General features: G+C 39.1%; 2 protein-coding genes across 3 annotated transcripts in view; one reads left to right on the top strand and one right to left on the bottom strand.

Moving 5' to 3' along the window:
• plpp1a (phospholipid phosphatase 1a) overlaps positions 1-5,007 on the top strand; it is a 106,431-nt gene extending 101,424 nt beyond the window's left edge. For both annotated transcript variants that reach the window (XM_073064438.1, XM_073064440.1), the window contains exons 5-6: positions 1,601-1,777; positions 4,493-5,007. In XM_073064438.1, the coding sequence (XP_072920539.1) occupies positions 1,601-1,777; positions 4,493-4,618 (303 nt within the window). In that variant the 3' untranslated portion in view covers positions 4,619-5,007. The remainder of the gene's footprint in view (positions 1-1,600; positions 1,778-4,492) is intronic.
• The window catches only part of mtrex (Mtr4 exosome RNA helicase), a 107,583-nt gene continuing 92,687 nt past the window's right edge, over positions 4,872-19,767 (bottom strand). The window contains exons 25-27 of the mRNA XM_073064437.1: positions 16,470-16,632; positions 9,770-9,874; positions 4,872-5,181 (exon numbers count right to left, since the gene is read on the bottom strand). Of these exons, the coding sequence (XP_072920538.1) occupies positions 5,129-5,181; positions 9,770-9,874; positions 16,470-16,632 (321 nt within the window). The 3' untranslated portion in view covers positions 4,872-5,128. The remainder of the gene's footprint in view (positions 5,182-9,769; positions 9,875-16,469; positions 16,633-19,767) is intronic.

Raw genomic sequence — 19,767 nt, 5'->3', positions numbered from 1 at the left:
CCACTTCAGAGAAAAAAGGCCGGCCAGACCCAACACTGCACAACATTTTATATGCTACAGATCAAACAACAAATCCACAGTTACAAAGTTTCTTTTGAATTGCAAACATCCCCCTTCACACCTACATGATAGACATCCAAATAACAAATTTAGTCAGTATTGTCTTCCAATTAACAGGGGTGTCCTCCAATTAATTGTGGTTCATGGTTCTGTGGAACCCATTGTTCAAAACTGCATTTTAGATTTAATCCACAGTTTGTATTCACATCAGAAAACTGGTGGCTGAAGTCATTTGCTGAATTTATTTGCTATACGTACTAACCCCAAAAACACCTTCCAATCTTGTTTTACAACCATTTCTGGAGTGTTGCTTATATCCACTAATCGAGGCTCCTTTCATTTTTACTATAATGCAATAGAGGCGGCAAAGGGAATGACTTCTGTTTAAATTTCTGTCATTAATAAGCCAAAACCCAGAAAAAAACCTCAAAACACATAAAAGCAAAACATTAAAGGAAATGAATTTTTCTTAATTCAGATCAATCTCAAAACTTTGGTTTTCTCTTCCTTGCCTTTCATTTGAAGTAAACCATTTACTGTTTAAAAAAGAGAAATTTCAATTTGGTTTATTCTGTAGTATTTTGTGTGCCAAATGTGCTAAAAGCTGATTAAAGAACATTTGCACTTCTCCAAATGAATGGAGAGCTGACTTCCCTTCTTGGTTTGACAGTGTAATGAAGGTTATTTTGAAGCACAAATACCATGACATTTCCTAGTGGAATGCCACATTCAAGATGAATTGGATGGGATATTTAGAGTGATTTCCTTTCACGGTGCATGTGTGAACCTGAGTTTGACTCTGGTTTGTTGCCTGGTACCTGTGAAATCATCTTTCTGTACAAGTCTTCAGGAAAGAAGGCAATACATATTAAGGTGGGGTGAATAGAGGAAAGATATTGTTCACTAGTCCACTGTTATTTAAGCTTTCCTTAATGAAGTAGAGTACAATTCATAGGCCTGGAAAGTATCAAGGATGTGCTTAATAGTTAAAGGCCTTTGTGGTGAAATTAGAAATATAATATAGAGAAGATAAAATCTCTCTTGATTCTAAAAGGGCCATTGTAGTCCCTTTGTAGTGGCTCATAATACCCAGGCCTGTGTCATTAATTTTTGCACAGCTACAGGTTATAGGAAGGTGAAACTTATCACACCATAACAATACACAAGATTCTCTCTAATGGTAATATTTCTTTTAATAATGTGCATAATCCTGAAACCAGTCACAAAGTTTTAATTCAGTTAATGAAAAGCCAGTTATTATATAATTATTTTTCATATTTTAATCCTAAGTATAGCTTGCCTTGGACATTAAAATAACTTTCCTCAAAGGGTTTTCACCATAAGTGAGAACAAGACCTTTGAGTTTGAAAATAGTAGCAAAAAGTAAATTATTAAGTAGAGGTGGAAATTCCAGATCAGATGGATTAAAATATAACTATCAATCAGAGAAAGAGTTTGTTTTAGTTACTAAAAAACTCATAATGTTAATAACTTAGTAAAACATATTCAAGATTTAACCAAAATTTACTTTTTTCATCAGCTTTATCTGCAGGCACGAATGATGGGTGACTGGTCCAGACTGCTGCGTCCAACACTTCAGTTCGGTTTAATCGCAACTTCAGTTTACGTGGGACTTTCACGTGTGTCTGATTATAAACATCACTGGAGTGATGTGTTAACTGGACTCATAGAGGGAGCAATTGCAGCAATACTAGTTGTAAGTAGAAACAAGTTCCTCCTTTATTGCATTATCTTCAATAAAATGGTTTATCATTAAAATAAATATACATCATTTTCTGGAAATTTAGAAATAATAAAAATGCTGAAAATGTTCAAAATGTTTGGCAATATCTGAAAAAAATATTGATGGATTCCCATCTATGGTAAGCAAGTCATGGATATGGGACTGACAGTAAGCGCTGGACTTGGTGACTGACAGATCACTTGGGTTGCATTAGGGTAGGGACTCCATTCTTTCCAGCGGGGTTTCTCAGCCAGTGCTTTAGCATTCTAATGATTTGATCTGACCATGTTGAGAATTGTGAGTATTAGAGAAATTTAGGAACTTAAAACTGCTTCACAGCTTTGTCTGACAAAAGCCATCTGGGTATTTGGGGGAGGTTGCCCCTAGACTCCTGGGTGCAGAAGGCCAGTGAGATGTCCTTTGCACCTGGACCAGTGGAGGTGGGTAGGGTTACTGGCAGCAAGCTGGATACTTGAAGGGCCAGCTAATTGTTTAGTTGATTTATCTTTCTTTTGAATAGTACAGTGAATATTTTCAGGGACTGTGTATTCCAGCAGTTCATAGACTTCTCTGTGATGGTTTATTCCTGAATTCTGTTTTTAATAATGTAATTCAAAATCTAAACATAGAGTGGTAGAAATTTATGGTGCAGGAGATGATCATTTAGCCCCTTGTGCTATTTCTCAGCAGTTAGTATCTCTACAGGCTACATGCCAGTGCTCATTCAGATTCATGCAATGAGGATTACTGCCTCCAGCATCCTTTTTCAAACAGTGCATCTTAGATCCCTACCATCTACCTAATCTTTCCAGGTGGTGCAAGCTGATTCAATTACAACATTTAAGAGAGGTTTGGATATGTACATGGATGGGAGGGGCATGGAGGGCAATGGTCCAGGGATGGGTTGATGGGACTAGGCAGAAAAACAGTTTGCTACAGACTAGCTGGGTTGAAGGGTCTGTTACTGTGCTGTGGTGCTCTGTGACTCTGAATACTGTTTTTATGCCTCATGGTCTCTCTGCTGGGGGAAATGTTCACCCCACCTACACTTCTCAACTTCACACACCTAAACCCCACCTCTGACTGAAAATTCAGTTACTTAAATAACTTCAGAATTAAGAATGCGATGGCCTTAGTAACAAAACCAGATTGTTATAATCTGGTTCACAGGTGTCCTTCGGGGATGTAAGCCTGTCATCCCCACCTACTTAGTCCTTCATCAGATTCTAGTTCTAACAATCTCCAGATAAATTGTCTTAACAATTCAGTTCAAGGAGAAATTGTGATCAACAATATATGGTGGCCTGGCAAACAGAAATGGACCCTTACTGTGCATCCTGTCCATGCTGGCTGCAATGCCAGTCTATGTTAATCCCTTTATTAAACCTCTATGTTTCTACAGTTTTCCTATCAAAAACCTTTTAAATTTTGTAACTGTATCCTCCTCTAGATATCCGTACTCTTGTGTGGAAAATCTTAATCCTGCAATATCCTTTAAACTTTAGTTTCACTTTTAACCTGTGCCCTCCTGTTCTTTTTCCCCTCTCTCACCTAAAATTTATGCTATTTCTGGATTCAATTCCCCCAGAAAAAAATTGTCCATCTATCCTGTCTGTAATTTTATGAACTTCAGTAAGGTCACCTTCATTCCAGCCTTTCCAATCTCTCTATAACTTGCAGCTCCTCATTACAGGCAACATCCTGGTGAATCTCCTCTGCCTCTGTTGCTACCACATCTTTCTTAGAATGTGGCAACCAGAACAGTACACAACAAAAAAGAGTGGCCTAGCCAATTTTATACAGCGAAGTGATATCCCAATTCTTCAGCCAATGAAGCCAGGTGTACCTCATGCACTACCCTTCCACTTGCTTTCCACTGGCATCCCAAGAGCTCTCTGCACATCAGTGTTCCTAAAGGACCCAGCTATTTCCTGTGTCTTACAAGGAATCCATCTTCCCAAAATATATTACCTCACACTTTTGTCAAACATTTGAAAGAACTCTTTAAATCCCGTTTAACTATGTCAAATTGCTGTGTTGTAACTTATATACCAACATCAAAAAGGACAAACATTCCATATGCTACCTTAACATTTTCTACATCCTGCTAAATCTAAAGATCTGTGGTCACCCACAAAGCCTTCCTACTTCACACTACCCTTTATGAACTACTTTTCATTCCATATTTCCTTGTTCCGCCTTCTCCAAATGTACTACCTCACACACGTTCTGAATCCCATTTTCCACTTCTCTGCCTTCTGCTACATTATCTTCTGCAATTTTCATACCACATTCACTAAACATACACAGCCAGTTCTAATGATGAAAAATTCACAGCGACGTGGGCTAAATGCAGGCAAACAGCTTCTTGGTTAGCATGGAGATGTGTTGGGCTGAAAGAACCTATTTCAGTGACTGACTGTGTGTTTGAATGTAGTTTAGGAGAGATGAAAATAATAATCTAATTCTATACACACCCCTGTGTTTCTCCCTCACCTCCCCCTCCCACCTTTCAAATCTACTCATCTTTTTCTCCGGTCCTGCTGAAGGGTCTCAGGCTGGAACATTTCCCATAGATGCCACCTGACCTGCTGAGTTCCTCCAGCATTTTCTGTGCGTTGCTTGAATTAATAGCATCTCCACATTTTCTCTTGTTTGTGATCTAATACTATATATTTTTTCAACTAGGTGGTGTTTGTGTCAGATTTTTTCAAAGAGAAACACCGCAGAATTTTACCAAAAGATGAGGAAAGTTCACACGCAGCTTTGCATGAAACACAAGGAAACCATTATGCCAGGAATAATCAACAATAAAGAATTGTCGCAGGCGTCAATGAATGTAAATGTGTTGTAAAACAAAGCATATTTCCAGAGTAAAACACCTAGTCACTTAAGTAGATAACTATCTTTATGAATAAACACCTGCTATACTCTTGGAATCCACCCCATGTTATAAACATACACATATATAATGATTACATTTTGTTTATGAATACAGGTATTTTATTTCTACTGTGCTTTTCCTTATAAAAAGCTTTTATCATCAAAATAATTTGCCACACAGTAGTTCAAGATGTAAAAATGTTTAATAAAATAACAGCAATGTTTTCCATGTGCAGTTTCCATACTGAAGTTTGCTTTCTGGTCCTTGAGGGCCACACTATGTATAAATTCAAAGGAAAATAAAATGTCTTTCAAAGTTCTGACAATGCTCAGTTGTTGACTGTTTATTGATGACTGGTCTCTTTGTGGGTCCTTTCAAACGTGATTTAATGTCTGACTCAGCCCAAATGTAAATGTCATTGACAGTGCCTTTTTTAAAAATTATAAGTAAAGACTTGCTGCAAATACAATATCTCTTTTGATCTTGGATATGCCTGAAAAAAAATTAAAGAATTAATATATAAGCAATTAAGTGAGAAAAATTACTGTGCTCTAACAGTTGTACTTTTTGTGTGTTCCTTTCTGCATTCTTTGCACCCTCTGCCAGCCAGTAGAAATTTGCAAGATAAAGCAGTAGAGGAAAATCTCCTCCATGTAAAGGAGCATCTCTCTTCCTGACAGCTGCAACATGATTTTATGACTCCGTGGATATGTTAAGCAAGCAATTCGTGACATTTAAAATATTTTCTGCACCCTGGTGTATAAATCTAATCTAACCTAAGTGTCAGACCACTCAATCGTAGCGTGTGGCTCCACAAACCTATGAACATTATCGCACTATTCCCCTTTTGCACTATCGATTTCTTATTGTAACTGATAGTGATTATGTTTTGCACTGTACTGCTGCAACAAAACAGATTTCTTAACAACCCATACATCAGTGAAAATAAACCTGATTCTGATCTTGAACACCTTTCCACCACATTTCATTCAGTTGTAATCTAGTTGTAGATCACTGGTTTATTTTATTCTTCAAGATCAAGAATTCTGAGGGTTAAAAGATCCCAGTCCATAAGAATTGATTCTGAAACCTTGATCTTATTGTATTTGTGACAGAGTACCCAAATTTTGTAGGATTAAGAGTTGCTAATATTCATTGTGTCCAAAGTTGTATTGCATTTAACTAACAAATTGGGCAAGGCAATTGAAAAGATGCCATTTTTGCTGTCCTACAGGCCCTAGCAATGCGATCCAATCATTATGAGAAACAACCTTCAAAAGGTACATGAACAAGTTTAAGCTACAGATCACCACAGCTAAAGTTTGAAGCATTTATTAACTGCAATGATCAGTCAAGACCTCAATCTCAAAACAAACTACAACGCTAATTCACAGAGAGAAGAAAGCTCATACTACTGCATGAACTCCTCCTGTACTTAAACAAACTGGGATTTAGAAAATTATTTCTCTAATTTACCTGAAGTAAACATCTTAGATGCTCCATCCCTCATTTACCTATCATTTCCAAATCTCCTTCAGTCATGGAGATTTCTGAGAGCTAGGGCCTCATTTTGAAATTAATGAACTTTCCTCACCCTCACTCAATCTGCCTAATGTCCAAATATACCTGAAGTTGTAGACAAACCTGGGGAGAGGAGATAATATTTCCTTTGAGGGTATACCACTTTTATATGGATGGAAGGTAAATATATACAGTGGTCAGAAACATGCTGAGTCATTTACCAGTGCAAACAAGATTACTATGGAAACATAAAAAACCTACAGCACGATACTGGCCCTTCAGCCCACAAAGTTGTGTTGAACATGTCCTTACCTTAGAACTACCTAGGATTACCCATAGCCCTCTATTTTTCTAAGCTCCACATAGTCATCCAGGATGCTCTTAACAGACCCTATTGTTTCCACCTCCACCACCGCCACCAGCAGCCAATTCCACGCACTCACCGCTCTCTGCGTAAAAAACTTACCCTCGACAACTACACTATACCTGCTTCCAAGCACCTTAAAACTATGCCCTCTAATGCCAGCCATTTCAGCCCTGGGAAAAAGCCTCTGACATCCACATGATCAATGCTTCTCATTATCTTATACACCTCTATCAGGTCAGCTCTCATCCACCGTTGCTCCAAGGAGAAAAAGCCGAGTTCACTCAACCTATTCTCATAAGGCATGCTCCCCAATCCAGGCAACATCCTTGTAAATCTCCTCTGCACCCTTTCTATGGCTTCCAAGTCCTTCCTGTAGTGAGGCGACCAGAACTGAGCACAGTACTCCAAGTGGGGTCTGACCAGGGTCCTATGTAGCTGCAACATTACCTCTCAGCTCTTAAACTCAATCCCACGGTTGATGAAGGCCAATGCACTGTATGCCTTCTTAACCACAGAGTCAACCTGAGTAGCAGCTTTGAGTGTCCTTTGGACTCAGACCCCAAGATCCCTCTGATCCTCCACACTTCCAAGAGTCTTACCATTAATGCTATATTCTGCCATCATATTTGACCTACCAAAATGAACCACCTCACACTTACCTGGGTTGAACTCCATTAGCCACTTCTCAGCCCAGTTTTGCATCCCATCATTGTCCCACTGTAACCTCTGACAACCCTCCACACTATCCAACCTTTGTGTCATCAGCAAATTTACAAGCCCATCCCCCCATTTCCTCATCCAGGTCATTTATAAAAATCACAGAGAAGGGGTCCCAGAACAGATCCCTGAGGCACACCACTGGTCACCGACCTCCATGCAGAATATGACCCGTCTACAACCACTCTTTGCCTTCTGTGGGCAAGCCAGTTCTGGATCCATAAAGTAATGTCCCCTTGGATCCCATGCTTCCTTACTTTCTCAATAAGCCTTGCATGGGGTATCTTATCAAATGCCTTGCTGAAATCCATATACACTACATCTACTGCTCTTCCTTCATCAATGTGTCTAGTCACACCCTCAAAAAATTCAATCAGGCTCGTAAGGCATGACCTGCCTTTGACAAAGCCATTCTGACTATTCCTAATCATTTATGCCTCTCCAAATGTTCATAAATCCTGCCTCTTAGGATCTTCTCCATCAACTGGCCAACAACGGAATTAAGGCTCACTGGTCTATAATTCCTGAGCTATCCCTACCTCCTTTCTTGAATAAGGGAACCACATCCACAACCCTCCAATCCTCCAGAACCTCTCCCGTCCCCAATGATGATGCAAAGATCATCGCCAGAGGCTCAGCAATCTCCGCCCTAGCTTCCCACTGTAGCCTAGGGTACATCCCGTCTGGTCCAGGTGACTTATCCAACTTGATGCTTTCTAAAAGCTCCTGCACATCCTCTTCCTTAATATCTACATGCTCAAGCTTTTCAGTCCACTGCAAGTCATCCCTACAATCGCTAAGATCCTTTTCTGTAGTGAATGCTGAAGCAAAGTGTTCATTAAGTACCTCTGCTATCTCCTCCAGTTCCATACACACTTTCCCAATGTCACACTTGATTGGTCCTATCCTCTCACATCTTTTCCTCTTGCTCTTCACATACTTGTAGAATGCCTTGGGGTTTTCTTTAATCCTGTCTGACAAAGCCTTCTCACGGCCTCTTCTGGCTCTCCTAATTTCATTCTTAAGCTCCTTCCTGCTAGCCTTATAATCTTTTAGATCTCTATCATTACCTAGTTTTTTTGAACCTTTCGTAAGCTCTTCCTTTCTTCTCAACTAGATTTACAACAGCCCTTGTACACCACGGTTCCTGTACCCTACCATCCTTTCCCTGTCTCATTGGAACGTACCTTTGCAGAACCCCATGCAAATATCCCCTGAACATTTGCCACATTTCTTCTGTACGTTTCCCTGAGAACATATGTTTCCAATTTATGCTTCCACATTCCTGCTTGATAGCCTCATATTTCCCCTTACTCCAATTAAACGTTTCCCTAACTTGTCTGTTCCTATCCCTCTCCAATGCTATGGTAAAGGAGATAGAATTGTAATCACTATCTCCAAAATGCTCTCCCACCTGATACCTGACCAAGTTCATTTCCCAATACCAGATCAAGTACAGCCTCTCCTCTTGTGGGCTTATCTACATATTGTGTCAAGAAAGCTTTCTGAACACACCTAACAAACTCTAGCCCATCTAAACCCTTCACACTAGGGAGATGCCAATCAGTATTTGGGAAATTAAAATCTCCCATAAAACAACACTTATTAATACTCCTTTCCAGAATCTGTCTCCCTATCTGCTCCTCAATGTCCCTGTTACTATTAGGTGGTCTATAAAAACACCCAGTAGAATTACTGACCCCTTCCTATTCCTAACTTCCACCCACAGAGACTCCGTAGACAACCCCTCCATGAATTCCTCCTTTTCTGCAGCTGTGACACTATCTCTGATCGACAGTGCCACGCCCCCACCTCGTTTGCCTCCCTCCCTGTCCTTTCTGAAACATCTAAAGCCTGGCACTTGAAGTAGCGATTCCTGCCCCTGCACCACCCAAGTCTCTGTAATGGCCACAGCATCATAGCTCCAAGTACTGATCCACGCTCTAAGCTCATCCGCTTTATTCATAATACTTCTTGCATTAAAATATACACATTTCAAACTTACAGTCTGAGCGTGTCCCTTCTCTATCACCTGTCTATCCTCCCTTTCACAATGTCTCCAAGCTTTCTATATTTGTGAGCCAACTTCCCTTTCCTCCATCACCTCAGTTCGGTTCCCAACCCCCAGCCATTCTAGTTTAAACTCTCCCCAATAGCCTTAGCAAACCTCCCCACCAGGATATTTGCCCTCCTGGGATTCAAGTGCAACCCGTCCTTTTTGCACAGGTCACACCTGTCCCAATGATCCAGAAATCTGAATCCCTGTCCCCGCTCCAATCCCTCAGCCACACATTTATCCTCCACCTCATTCTATTTCTATACTCACTGTCACGTGGCACAGACAGTAATCCCGAGATTACTACATTTGAGGTCCTGCTTCTCAACTTCCTTCACAACTCCCTGTAGTCTGTTGATGTATGACTGCAGAATAACAAACACGATTGATCCCTCCTTACTGTAATAGTTAAACACAAACCTTCTGCAAATTTGTTTTCTAGCTCTGTGTTTCCAATGGCCTTTGCTGCTTGGCACATCTGTCGAAGGAGTTCTTCCAGTCGCCTCATGCAACGAATTATACTTCCTGTTTAAAATTTAAAGTTAGTTGACAAGAGAATCTTTGCAGCAAATATAAATTTAACCACTAAAATTACAGCAAGATACAATGCAGCAACCTCCAAAACACCCAAATTAGTTCTGTGCTCCAAAATAAATGATTTTGCACATCTTTTTCTATGACAACAACAAAAATTTTTTGCTAATTTTGATTAAAAAGTACTAAATCATGGATAAGAAGTCCAATAACAGGCTGCAGAATTTGAATTTCAGTATCATAAACTGTTGTGTAGCTGATAAACAGGAAAGCCCAAAAATCGTTTTTGTTTATGGCGCACTTGGTCAACTCATACAATGTGCAAATGAATTATCAGTTTAATTTCATCTTTAAAACAAAAGCCTTTCAAAATTTGTGACTGAAAGGATGTTCTAGTAACAAGTTTGTCATTGAGAGTTACCCAATAATGTCAATTGTGTACTTTCCTTTTGGGTCTTAGGCTGCAAAAGAACTCAAGCACTCACGACTGTACATAACTCTCAATACTTAGGTAACTCTATGATGCAAGTTCTGAGCTCAGGCAGCAATATGGGTCATTTGAAATGCTGAAGGAGGCAGGTCCAAGAGGTTAAGTAGCAGCCTGCTATTCATTGCAGAACAAGTAGAAAGTTGATGGTGGTGGACTAGAAGCTGGAAAGCTTACAAGAAACAGCTGTGAAATTATTTGAACATGAGGGAAAAAAGATTTATATTTGTTGGTATTTAGAAGAATGAGTGGTGATCTTACTGAAATTTTTTAGATTCTAAGGAGGCATAACAGGATGTTGAGACATTTCCATTATTGGAGTTTGGGAGTTAGGATATGCTAACTTTAAGTTTTGATGATTTGAAGTTTACAGTGGATAGAAGAGAAAGCATTCTGGGGTGCACTGGGATAGTGATGTTTAGAAGTAGCAAACTGATAAAGGCAACATAAGTGATATATTACAAGCTGGCAACAGGCAATCTTAATGATGGTGCAAAGCCAGGCCCAGTCAAATAGTTTGCAAATGGCCTATCCAATCTTGAAAAATGCCATGGATAGTCGAACTGAACATGAAAATCCAAAGTTGTTGGCTGCACCTTCACAGGAAGCATTATTGCCGTCTAAACATGGTAATAAACAGCAAATAAGCATGAACTTCAATTTCTTGAAATGCAATGTAGCTTAAATGTTGCTTAAAATGTAATACCTTGTTGAATTGGATAAAACAAATTTTGTCTCTATGAGATTTACACTGGTATTTAATACTCAGAATGACTTCCTAGAAATGAGAACACGGAATGAATCAGCTCTCAGAGGGAACATTACAAAATGCATTCTCACTGACAGACCAAATGTGAACAACATGACTGCTTTTGGTAAGATGCTTCTAGCTGGTAAAAAGATTTTGTCTCCCAGTGATTTTTAGTAAAAATATTTTTCCTGCTGGCCAACTGCAATAGCATGGGTCACTGCTCTAGCACTGAGTGGGGTCCAACTGTAATTTGCTCATGGGTAATTATTTTGAAATTGGACAGGTTTTTAAAAGAATGAACCATTTTTACATGCTGATATTTCAAGTTCCATAATTAGGCCGCTGTAGCGATGTACTACATACAGAGCTAGAGACAACAACACGCAGTCGGTAAGTTGTTTCGAGACTAGTTTATTCAAACTTCGCGGCGCTGGCATTTAATCCCTTGTGCCCTCCCTCTCCAGGCGGAAATGATGTCAGAGGTGCCTTACCAAAGTCTCTCCCCGCGCGCTGGCTATTTGTGAGCCGGTTCGCCTGCGCAGAAAGTGGGTCGCCACACCGCAATCTTTATTTTGCTCTCTGAAAAGTAACTGTATTCTCCTCTTCATAAATTTAAACAGGTTTAACATCATACTTGCTAACCTCTGGGATCAGTTCAAAGTCAGTGCTGACTGTGCACCTTTGTTGCTGACCAGAAATCCTGGCCAATGCAGGATGGCAATTATTATGCATTTATAATTAAAGTTGCTTTCATTACATTTGCTTAATGGAACAGTCAATATATATTAGCTTCTTTAAGTCCTAGCTTCTTGTTCTAGAAGGATAAAGTTAAAGATCATCAGGGTTGCTTAATTTATAGACTGAAGAGGAAGTGCAAAACAATGAATAAAACTTAATGGGTACAAGCCTTCTACCATCGAGGAGATTCTAAAAATGTGATGCCTCAAGAAAGGAATCCATCATTAAGGACCCTCACCACCAGGGACATGCCCTCTTCTTATTACTATCACCATAGATGAAGTACAGGAGCCTGAAGAACCTCACTCAAGGTTTTTGGAACAATTTCCCTTTGCCATCAGTTTCTGAATGGTCCATGAAATCATAACCACTATCTTGCTGTTCCCCTTCCACACTATTTATTTATTACTGTAACAGTGTTTTTGGTTAAATGTCTTACACTATACTGCTGCTACAAAACAACAAATTTCACAACACGTCACAGAAAATAAACCTGCTAATTTTGGTTGGTACAAAAATACAAATTCTACTGCAGACAAACAGTTACTTAATAAACTGTTAAATTGTTAGTTTTATCACCATTTTTAGTCTTTTTTTTTTAAAAAAAGGCAGGGTGATTGACACATGTGCAAGCTCACTGCTATGGCTAAACACTGAGCAGTTCAATGTATTTTGGAGCAATGTACTTTGCTGAGTACATAATTTTGATGGTTACTAAAGTCAGTGTAGCCCACAAGACACAAACCACCAATTTGGACTCCAACTGATTTATAAATATAGCCATTCTCTTGAGAAAAAACACAACTATTTGTTCATGACTTGAAAACATGACAAGTAATGTTACTGACTTACATTCAGTATTAACTGCCCAATTCGTTAGAATTTTTAAAAATTTATGAACGACAACTGTCACCTTCTGCTGATTTGTAATTGTGCTGGGACTCCTGGAAGAGCAGGATTCCACAACTGCAAATGGATCCATGAATCCCAAAGGTTCCAACAAGCTCCAAACCCATCTGGAAAGAATTACCATAGCAGGGCAGAAACACAACACAAGCAAAGCTGTTGTGGATTCCAAAATCAGAGCCATGCTGTACTTCGCACAATTCAGATTTCATTTCTAAACATTAACCATATATTACATGGTCTAAGATTGTCACTGACTATGGTAATATTAATCCAAACATTTAAACACTAGTGAATGAAATATCATTTTCAACATAACATCTCTAATGAAGAGTCTTTAGATGCTGACCATGTCAAAGGCATTATTCAACTGCAAGACAAATTGCATGTAAATTTCTGACTCTAGTGCTTGGTCTAACATTCAACTAGCATTTAACCACTCAATTCTAATTACTGCCTCACACTCTGGAAGAACACTGGGTTGGTGGAGGATGCAATTGAGCTATGCAAGACCTAGATGAAGATCAATTAATTAGAATTTATACCTTAATATATAGGAGCAGAATTAGGCCATTTGATCCATCAAGTCTGCTCTGCTATTACATCATGGCTGATCAATTTCCCTCTCAGCCCCAATCTCTAGCCTTCTCCCCACATATCTTCATGCCCTGACTAATGAGGAATCTATCAACCTCTGCCTTAAATATACCAAATGACCTGGGCTCCACAGCCAATGAATTCCACAGCTTCACCACTCTCTGGCTAAAGAAATTCCTCCTTATTTAATATCAATGAACTAAACTCAAATTTAATAAAACATGTTATATTTACCAATGAGACCAAATGAGGAAGATCAATAGAAACAATGGCAGCTATTAAAATGTACAGCCTGTAAAACGAAACAATAGCCTATTTTCTAGGGATTTTTGAAGAGTGCAATGAAAGGTGCTACTTACACAATAATACAACTTGTGCTCCAGTGTACATATTGGCAAATTACACAAGCTGTGGTCTATGACATAAGCTGGAGCTGAATTTAGTTGACATGCTTGATATTAGAAATAAACATCACTGACCCAACTGCTGTTAGACTGACTTTTCTATCCCTTTTCTTTGACACCAAAAGTAGATTTCATGCTTTTCAGACTTTAAAAGTTTATGATCTGGACTGCAAGTTTTCCCTCACAATACAGTGCCTGCAAATTGTACAGCTCTAACTCCAATGAACTAGAGAAACATTCGTGAAAAGATGCTGAGATTTTTTTTTAAAGGGAATGTTTCTCCCTTAAGCTTTTAAAAATTAATGAGGGAAGCAACTTATACACCAGATTTTATGGCTCTTGAAAAGAACTATATGTCCTAGAGGCAGAGTAGCAATCAACTAAAACCAATATTGAACTACAGCCAAAGCAGTCCAATTGACAGGAAACTGTGACTAACTGTTCAGTTCTTTGGTCATACCATATGTTGAGAACTATATTCAACTGATAGTTGTGATACAAATGAGAAGATGCAGGCATTAGAGGCTATGCGAGGATTTAAGAGGCTAATTGCTTGCCTCTGGGGCTTGTTTTAGAGAAAAGTCAAAGAAGCTTATGCTTTTCAACATGGAATCCACAGACGCACGAGGGGTGACTGTATAAAAGGCACTGGTCAATCAACAGTATGCAGAAAATTAATCAACATGCCCTCTCAAAATTAGAAATTCAGTACAGTAACTAGACATATGTTCAAATAAATGAGTCAATTTTTTTTGTGCACAAGGGGAGATTACAAATCAAATTAGACTTTTAGTCAGAATACTGGGGAGACTAAAATCAGGGAGAAGAACAAATGAATGCAGCAAAGGCAGAAGTATAGGTGTGTTTTGGCAGGACAATCCAGGGAAATCATTATACTGCTGAAACTAGTAATTGTAAATAAAAATAATCCTGGAAATGCTCAGCCTGTTATCAACTGTGAGGCTACAAGAAAAGAGACAGTTAATAAAGATCAGAAAGCTGAGGAAAGGCGCAAACTTTCACGGCAGTTACATAAAAACGTTTTTGCTTCCCATTTGAAAAGTAATGTGCTAAGATGACACTGTTGCAGCATTATTAAAATTCAAAGTTCAAACAAAATGTATTATCAAAGTTCATATGTCAGCATATACTACCCTCAAATTCATTTTCTTGCAAGCATTCACAATAAATGCAAAGAAACACAACAGAATCAATGAAAAACTGTATACAAAATCAAGACAACCAACCAATGCACAAAAGACAAGTTGTGCAAATACTAAAAAGAAACTAAATAATAATAAAAAATAAATGAAAATGAATCTCAGGGTTGTGTATAGTGACATATATGTATTTTGATAATAAATTTACTTTGAACTTTAATAAGTAATAAATATTGAGAACACGAATTGCAGAGTCCTTGAAAGTGTGTCCATAGGTTGCGGAATCAGTTTAGTGTTAGGGTGAAAGAAGTTATTCACTCTGGTTCAGCAGCCTGATGGTTGAGAGGTAATTACTGCTCCTGAACCTGGCAGTGTGATACCCAAGGCTCCTGTACCTCCTTCCTGATGGCAGCATTGAGAAGAGAGCATGGCTTGGATGGTGGGGTTGCTGGATGATGGATGCTGCTGTCCGAAGAGAGTGCTCCTTGTAGATGTCCTCAATGGTGAGGAGGACTTAATCTGTGATGGATTGGGCTGTATCCACTGTTATGCCCGCAGCCCCCTCCTTTGTGAGAATCGCAAGAGCACTAGTGGGTTGGGTCAGTGGACCCAGGAAATGGGAGAGAGACATGCTGAATGCCTCGTTCCCCGGCGATGCAAAATAACGCAACATTGGCCATTGTCTCTTGGAGACACATTTGTGGATTGGGGACTAGGCTACGTGCAAGCCCTCGGGCAAAGTGGGCTGGTTGAGAGAGAGATTGCATCACCCCCAACTTGATTAACATCTACTACCCTGCGAGTCAAGATAAAAGAGGGGCTGTAGAGACGGCCCCTCAGACGCACCAGAAGAAACGCTAGCGATTCCGTAATAGCGGGAAGCCATCTGAAGGAAGCCACGTGTGTTCGGTTCCCTTGCCTGGGAACTGGTGGCTGGTACCACGGAAAATGACTTTGAACTAACAACGGGGAACCAACTCCCCCGACTCAACGGATTGGCCTCATAAAAGACCCGGGCAAGTTTCTTTTCTCAAAAATCTCTCTCTCTCCAACAAGTGAAAACCCAGCGGTCCCCAAAGGCTGAAGCCTGCAGGAACTGAGTGACTTTTATATTTCCATCGGACAGTACATTATCCCCTAGACAAACGATAGAGCTATTTCTTATTGATGATTATTACTATACCCGCGCTTTTAGATTGAGTATTGACGACGTATATTATCTGAATGTTTGCATTAATCTTATTTTTGTGCCTCCTTATAAATAAAGACTTTTAAAAATAGTACCATCAGACTTCAACGGACCTCTCTATCTTTGCTGGTAAGTGACCCAGTTACGGGGTACGTAACACCACTACTTAGAATGCTTTTCCGGGGAACAGAATGGAAGGGCATTGGTGTTTACCTACACCAATGTTTTTGAATCTTTGTAAGTCACAATTTCTAAATGTCAAATGTAGTAGAAAAACACTGCAAAGTACAAGTTTATTGTTGAATTTAAAATTCAAAGGAACATGAAAATACATGACAGTAATACCAATATTACCTTCAAAGACCTCTGTCATTTTGCATATTTGAGCAAAAGTAGATCCATTTGCCCATGTAAATACAACATCCATTAAATGGGGACGGAAGGAGTCCAGATACATTTCTTCATCAACCTCCAGTTTGGCTTCTGCTGACACTTTGGCAATTCTCCTGGCACATTCCTGAAGTCAGGCATGAAAAAATGTTATAATTAGAAATATACAAATGGCTTAACAGTGGATAAATTCTTTATTTATAAAGCAGCTTTGGTCTTTCTTGTCATTCACATTGCTAAATATGCTGGTGAAACCTCAAACAGTAGGTTTTCCTTGCACATTAGACAGCTGCTATTTGATCCAGATTTGTGTAAAACAATTACCGTAGATTCCGGACTACAGAGCACACCTGATTAAAAGCCGCTGGCTCTAATTTTAGAAATAAAATCAATTTTTTAATTGTAAAGGCCGCACCGGATTTTCGGCCGCAGGTGTCCCACGTTGTAATATGAGATATTTACACAGAAAGATATTACACGTGAGGATTTTTTAACTTTTAATTAAATCCATATGGCAACAAACAAATATATATTGCAAATGCTTTTTTTCGAACCGTGCCTGTAATACGGCTACTTTTAAATATACATACGTATCGGTAACACAAATTACGTTGCATATACTTTTTTACTGAACAGCACGAACAACATTCCAATATCTCCTAGCGACTGGTAAAAATATATATACTGCAGCCTACCAGGAAAAGTTATTGATCGCCTTTAACTTAAAAGCAGCGTTTTCGCTCGGGTCTGATGCGCTCGGGTCTGATGTGCTCGCGTAATGCCCCTACCTTCCCGTATATCGCAAACCGGTATCCCACAAGACGCGGCGAAACCGGGTGTGACGTCATACAGATGTAGTACAGAAAACAAATATAGTTAAAACACTTCTAACTTTAACTAACAAATGAATTACTAAGCGAAAATATTATAAACTAAGTAACTGCCATAAAGGCAGCACAATGCTTTTCTTCGAGTGTTTTCCATGTTGATGAGGGTGAGTACAAATGACTGATTTACAATAATTTAATTGTGAAAGTGCGCTTGATTTATCGTACAATTTCATTGGACCTCTGTGAACTACTCATCAATTTTATTGGTCTACTGTTACGAGGCAAAATGTTTACGAGGCGGCATGAAAAAAAACCATGTATTAGCCGCTCTGGATTAAAGGCCGCAGAGTTCAAAGCTGTTCAAAATGTGGGGAAAAAGTAGCGGCTTATAATCCGGAATCTACGGTAAGTAACTTGTAGTGTGTTGACTCCAGGCTGCTGCAATATTAATGGATTCAGGGATCTAGACTGTATGTTTTGTATGATTATATTTTACTGATATCTTCTATGTGTCTTGTGCTGTGTGTGACTGGTGATACTGCGTTTTGCACCTTGGTACCTCCTCTCTAACTTCTCTGTTCAGCTCCGCAAACATTATGAGACAGTCGAATGCTTAAAGCATTCGTGTCGCATGACAGCGCGCTCTTCACAACTTGCTCCATCCTTCAACGATGCCTCTCACCTAGTTGAAAGGCCCCTTTATGGCACAAGCAATGAAGCTGTCTCTGTAGTTTGAAAATGCAGGGAGAAGGTTTCTTCCTTTTATCTTCGAATGTGTGCCTAAACTTCATCATAAGCTTCATTGGGCTGCCCTTCATGCCAAAAACATTTTGTAATGTTCTTGAGAGTTAAGGGGCAAAAGTTTAGGGGTAACACGAGGGGGAACTTCTTTACTCAGAGAGTGGTAGCTATGTGGAACGAGCTTCCAGAAGTGGTAGAGGCAGGTTCGATTTTGTCATTAAAAAAAAATTGCATAGGTATATGGACAGGAAAGGAATGGAGGGTTATGGGCTGAGTGCAGGTAGGTGGGACTAGGTGACAGTAAGTGTTCAGCATGGACTAGAAGGGCCGAGATGGCCTGTTTTCGTGCTGTAATTGTTATATGGTCCCAGAGTAACGCTGTTTCGTTGGCTGTATTCATGGGTATTCACGTATGGCTGAATGACAATTAAACCTAACAAGCTTAAATGCTGCAAAACTTGATGATTAGTGACAATAACATAACCTCATCTAGAACTTAAATAACTGAAAATAACGATCAAGAAAATAAAAACTAAACAAAGATTGAGAGTGAAACAAGGTGGAAAAATAAAATGGTGCAGAATACTGAGATGAACAATGTTTCTTTTTTGTAAAAGACACTTATAGTTTAATGTATATTTAAAAAGTGATTCTTTCAGGTTTCAAAATGCTATAAAGATAAAATAGCTAACTAAAATTGGAAGATCTGGGGATGTGAATATGACAAATATGAAAGAATTTGGGAAAGAAATTAAAAGTGATAAAATAGCAAGTTACACAGTCTACAAATATAATAGTCAAAAAAAGAAATTTGACAAATGTGAGTTAGGGCTTTGAAGAGCTCTATACTGAGTTTCAGGATAAAAAGTAATGGAATGCATTAGTGTCTGTATCAGTGTTTACAAAGGATGATTACATTGGAAAGGAAATAAATCTAAAGTGATTCAAACAGGAAAGAGATATTATAATAAATAAATAATGCAAGGTCATCAAGCTGAAATGATACCTTGCTTCTAATGTTGCAGATGCTATCTGGTCTGCTAAACACTTACTGCATTTTGTTCTTTTAAAACTTTTGACATGCAATGATTGCTGCAATACAGGACAAGTAGCAACAATTTAAATAAAAGTCAAAACAAATGCAACCCCAGCAGAATTAACCAAGAAATAACAGCAGGCAGGTCCTTCTGGAAGTCCGCTTATACTTAAATGGTGTTGGTTTCCAGTGTGGGATCCAGATTAAAAGATACAGAAACAACATTAAATTTAGGCATTTTATGTAAGAGAAATAGCTGAAAACAAGAACCAACTGGAAAGATACTATTGCTTTAGTACATTTATGTCAAACTCAAGGCCCGCGGGCCAAATCCGGCCCGTGGTGGAATTATCTTTGGCCCGCGAGATAATATCTAATTACTATTAAAGCTGGCCCCAGTAATCGAAGCGCCTATGGTGTATGATATGGCTAATGCTGAGTTTATTCAGGTACCAGGTTTTCAGGGTTTTTAGTGTTTATTCGGCAGTCTTGCTCGGCAGTATTCTTCATAAGAAACGGAATTTGTAAAGTGAAACACTTTGTAGTTATAGCAGAGACTGATTTGAGAGCAGGCTGAAAAAACAGAGACAACGAAAGCTGCGTTCGCACGCGTCCGACTGATCCGGCCCGCATGAAGTTGCATTTTGCTCAATCC

The sequence above is a fragment of the Hemitrygon akajei genome, chromosome 13 (assembly GCF_048418815.1).
Source record: "Hemitrygon akajei chromosome 13, sHemAka1.3, whole genome shotgun sequence".
NCBI lineage: Eukaryota > Metazoa > Chordata > Chondrichthyes > Myliobatiformes > Dasyatidae > Hemitrygon > Hemitrygon akajei.
Note: the sequence above shows the minus strand (reverse complement) of the source record. Positions and strands in the feature narration are given on the sequence as shown.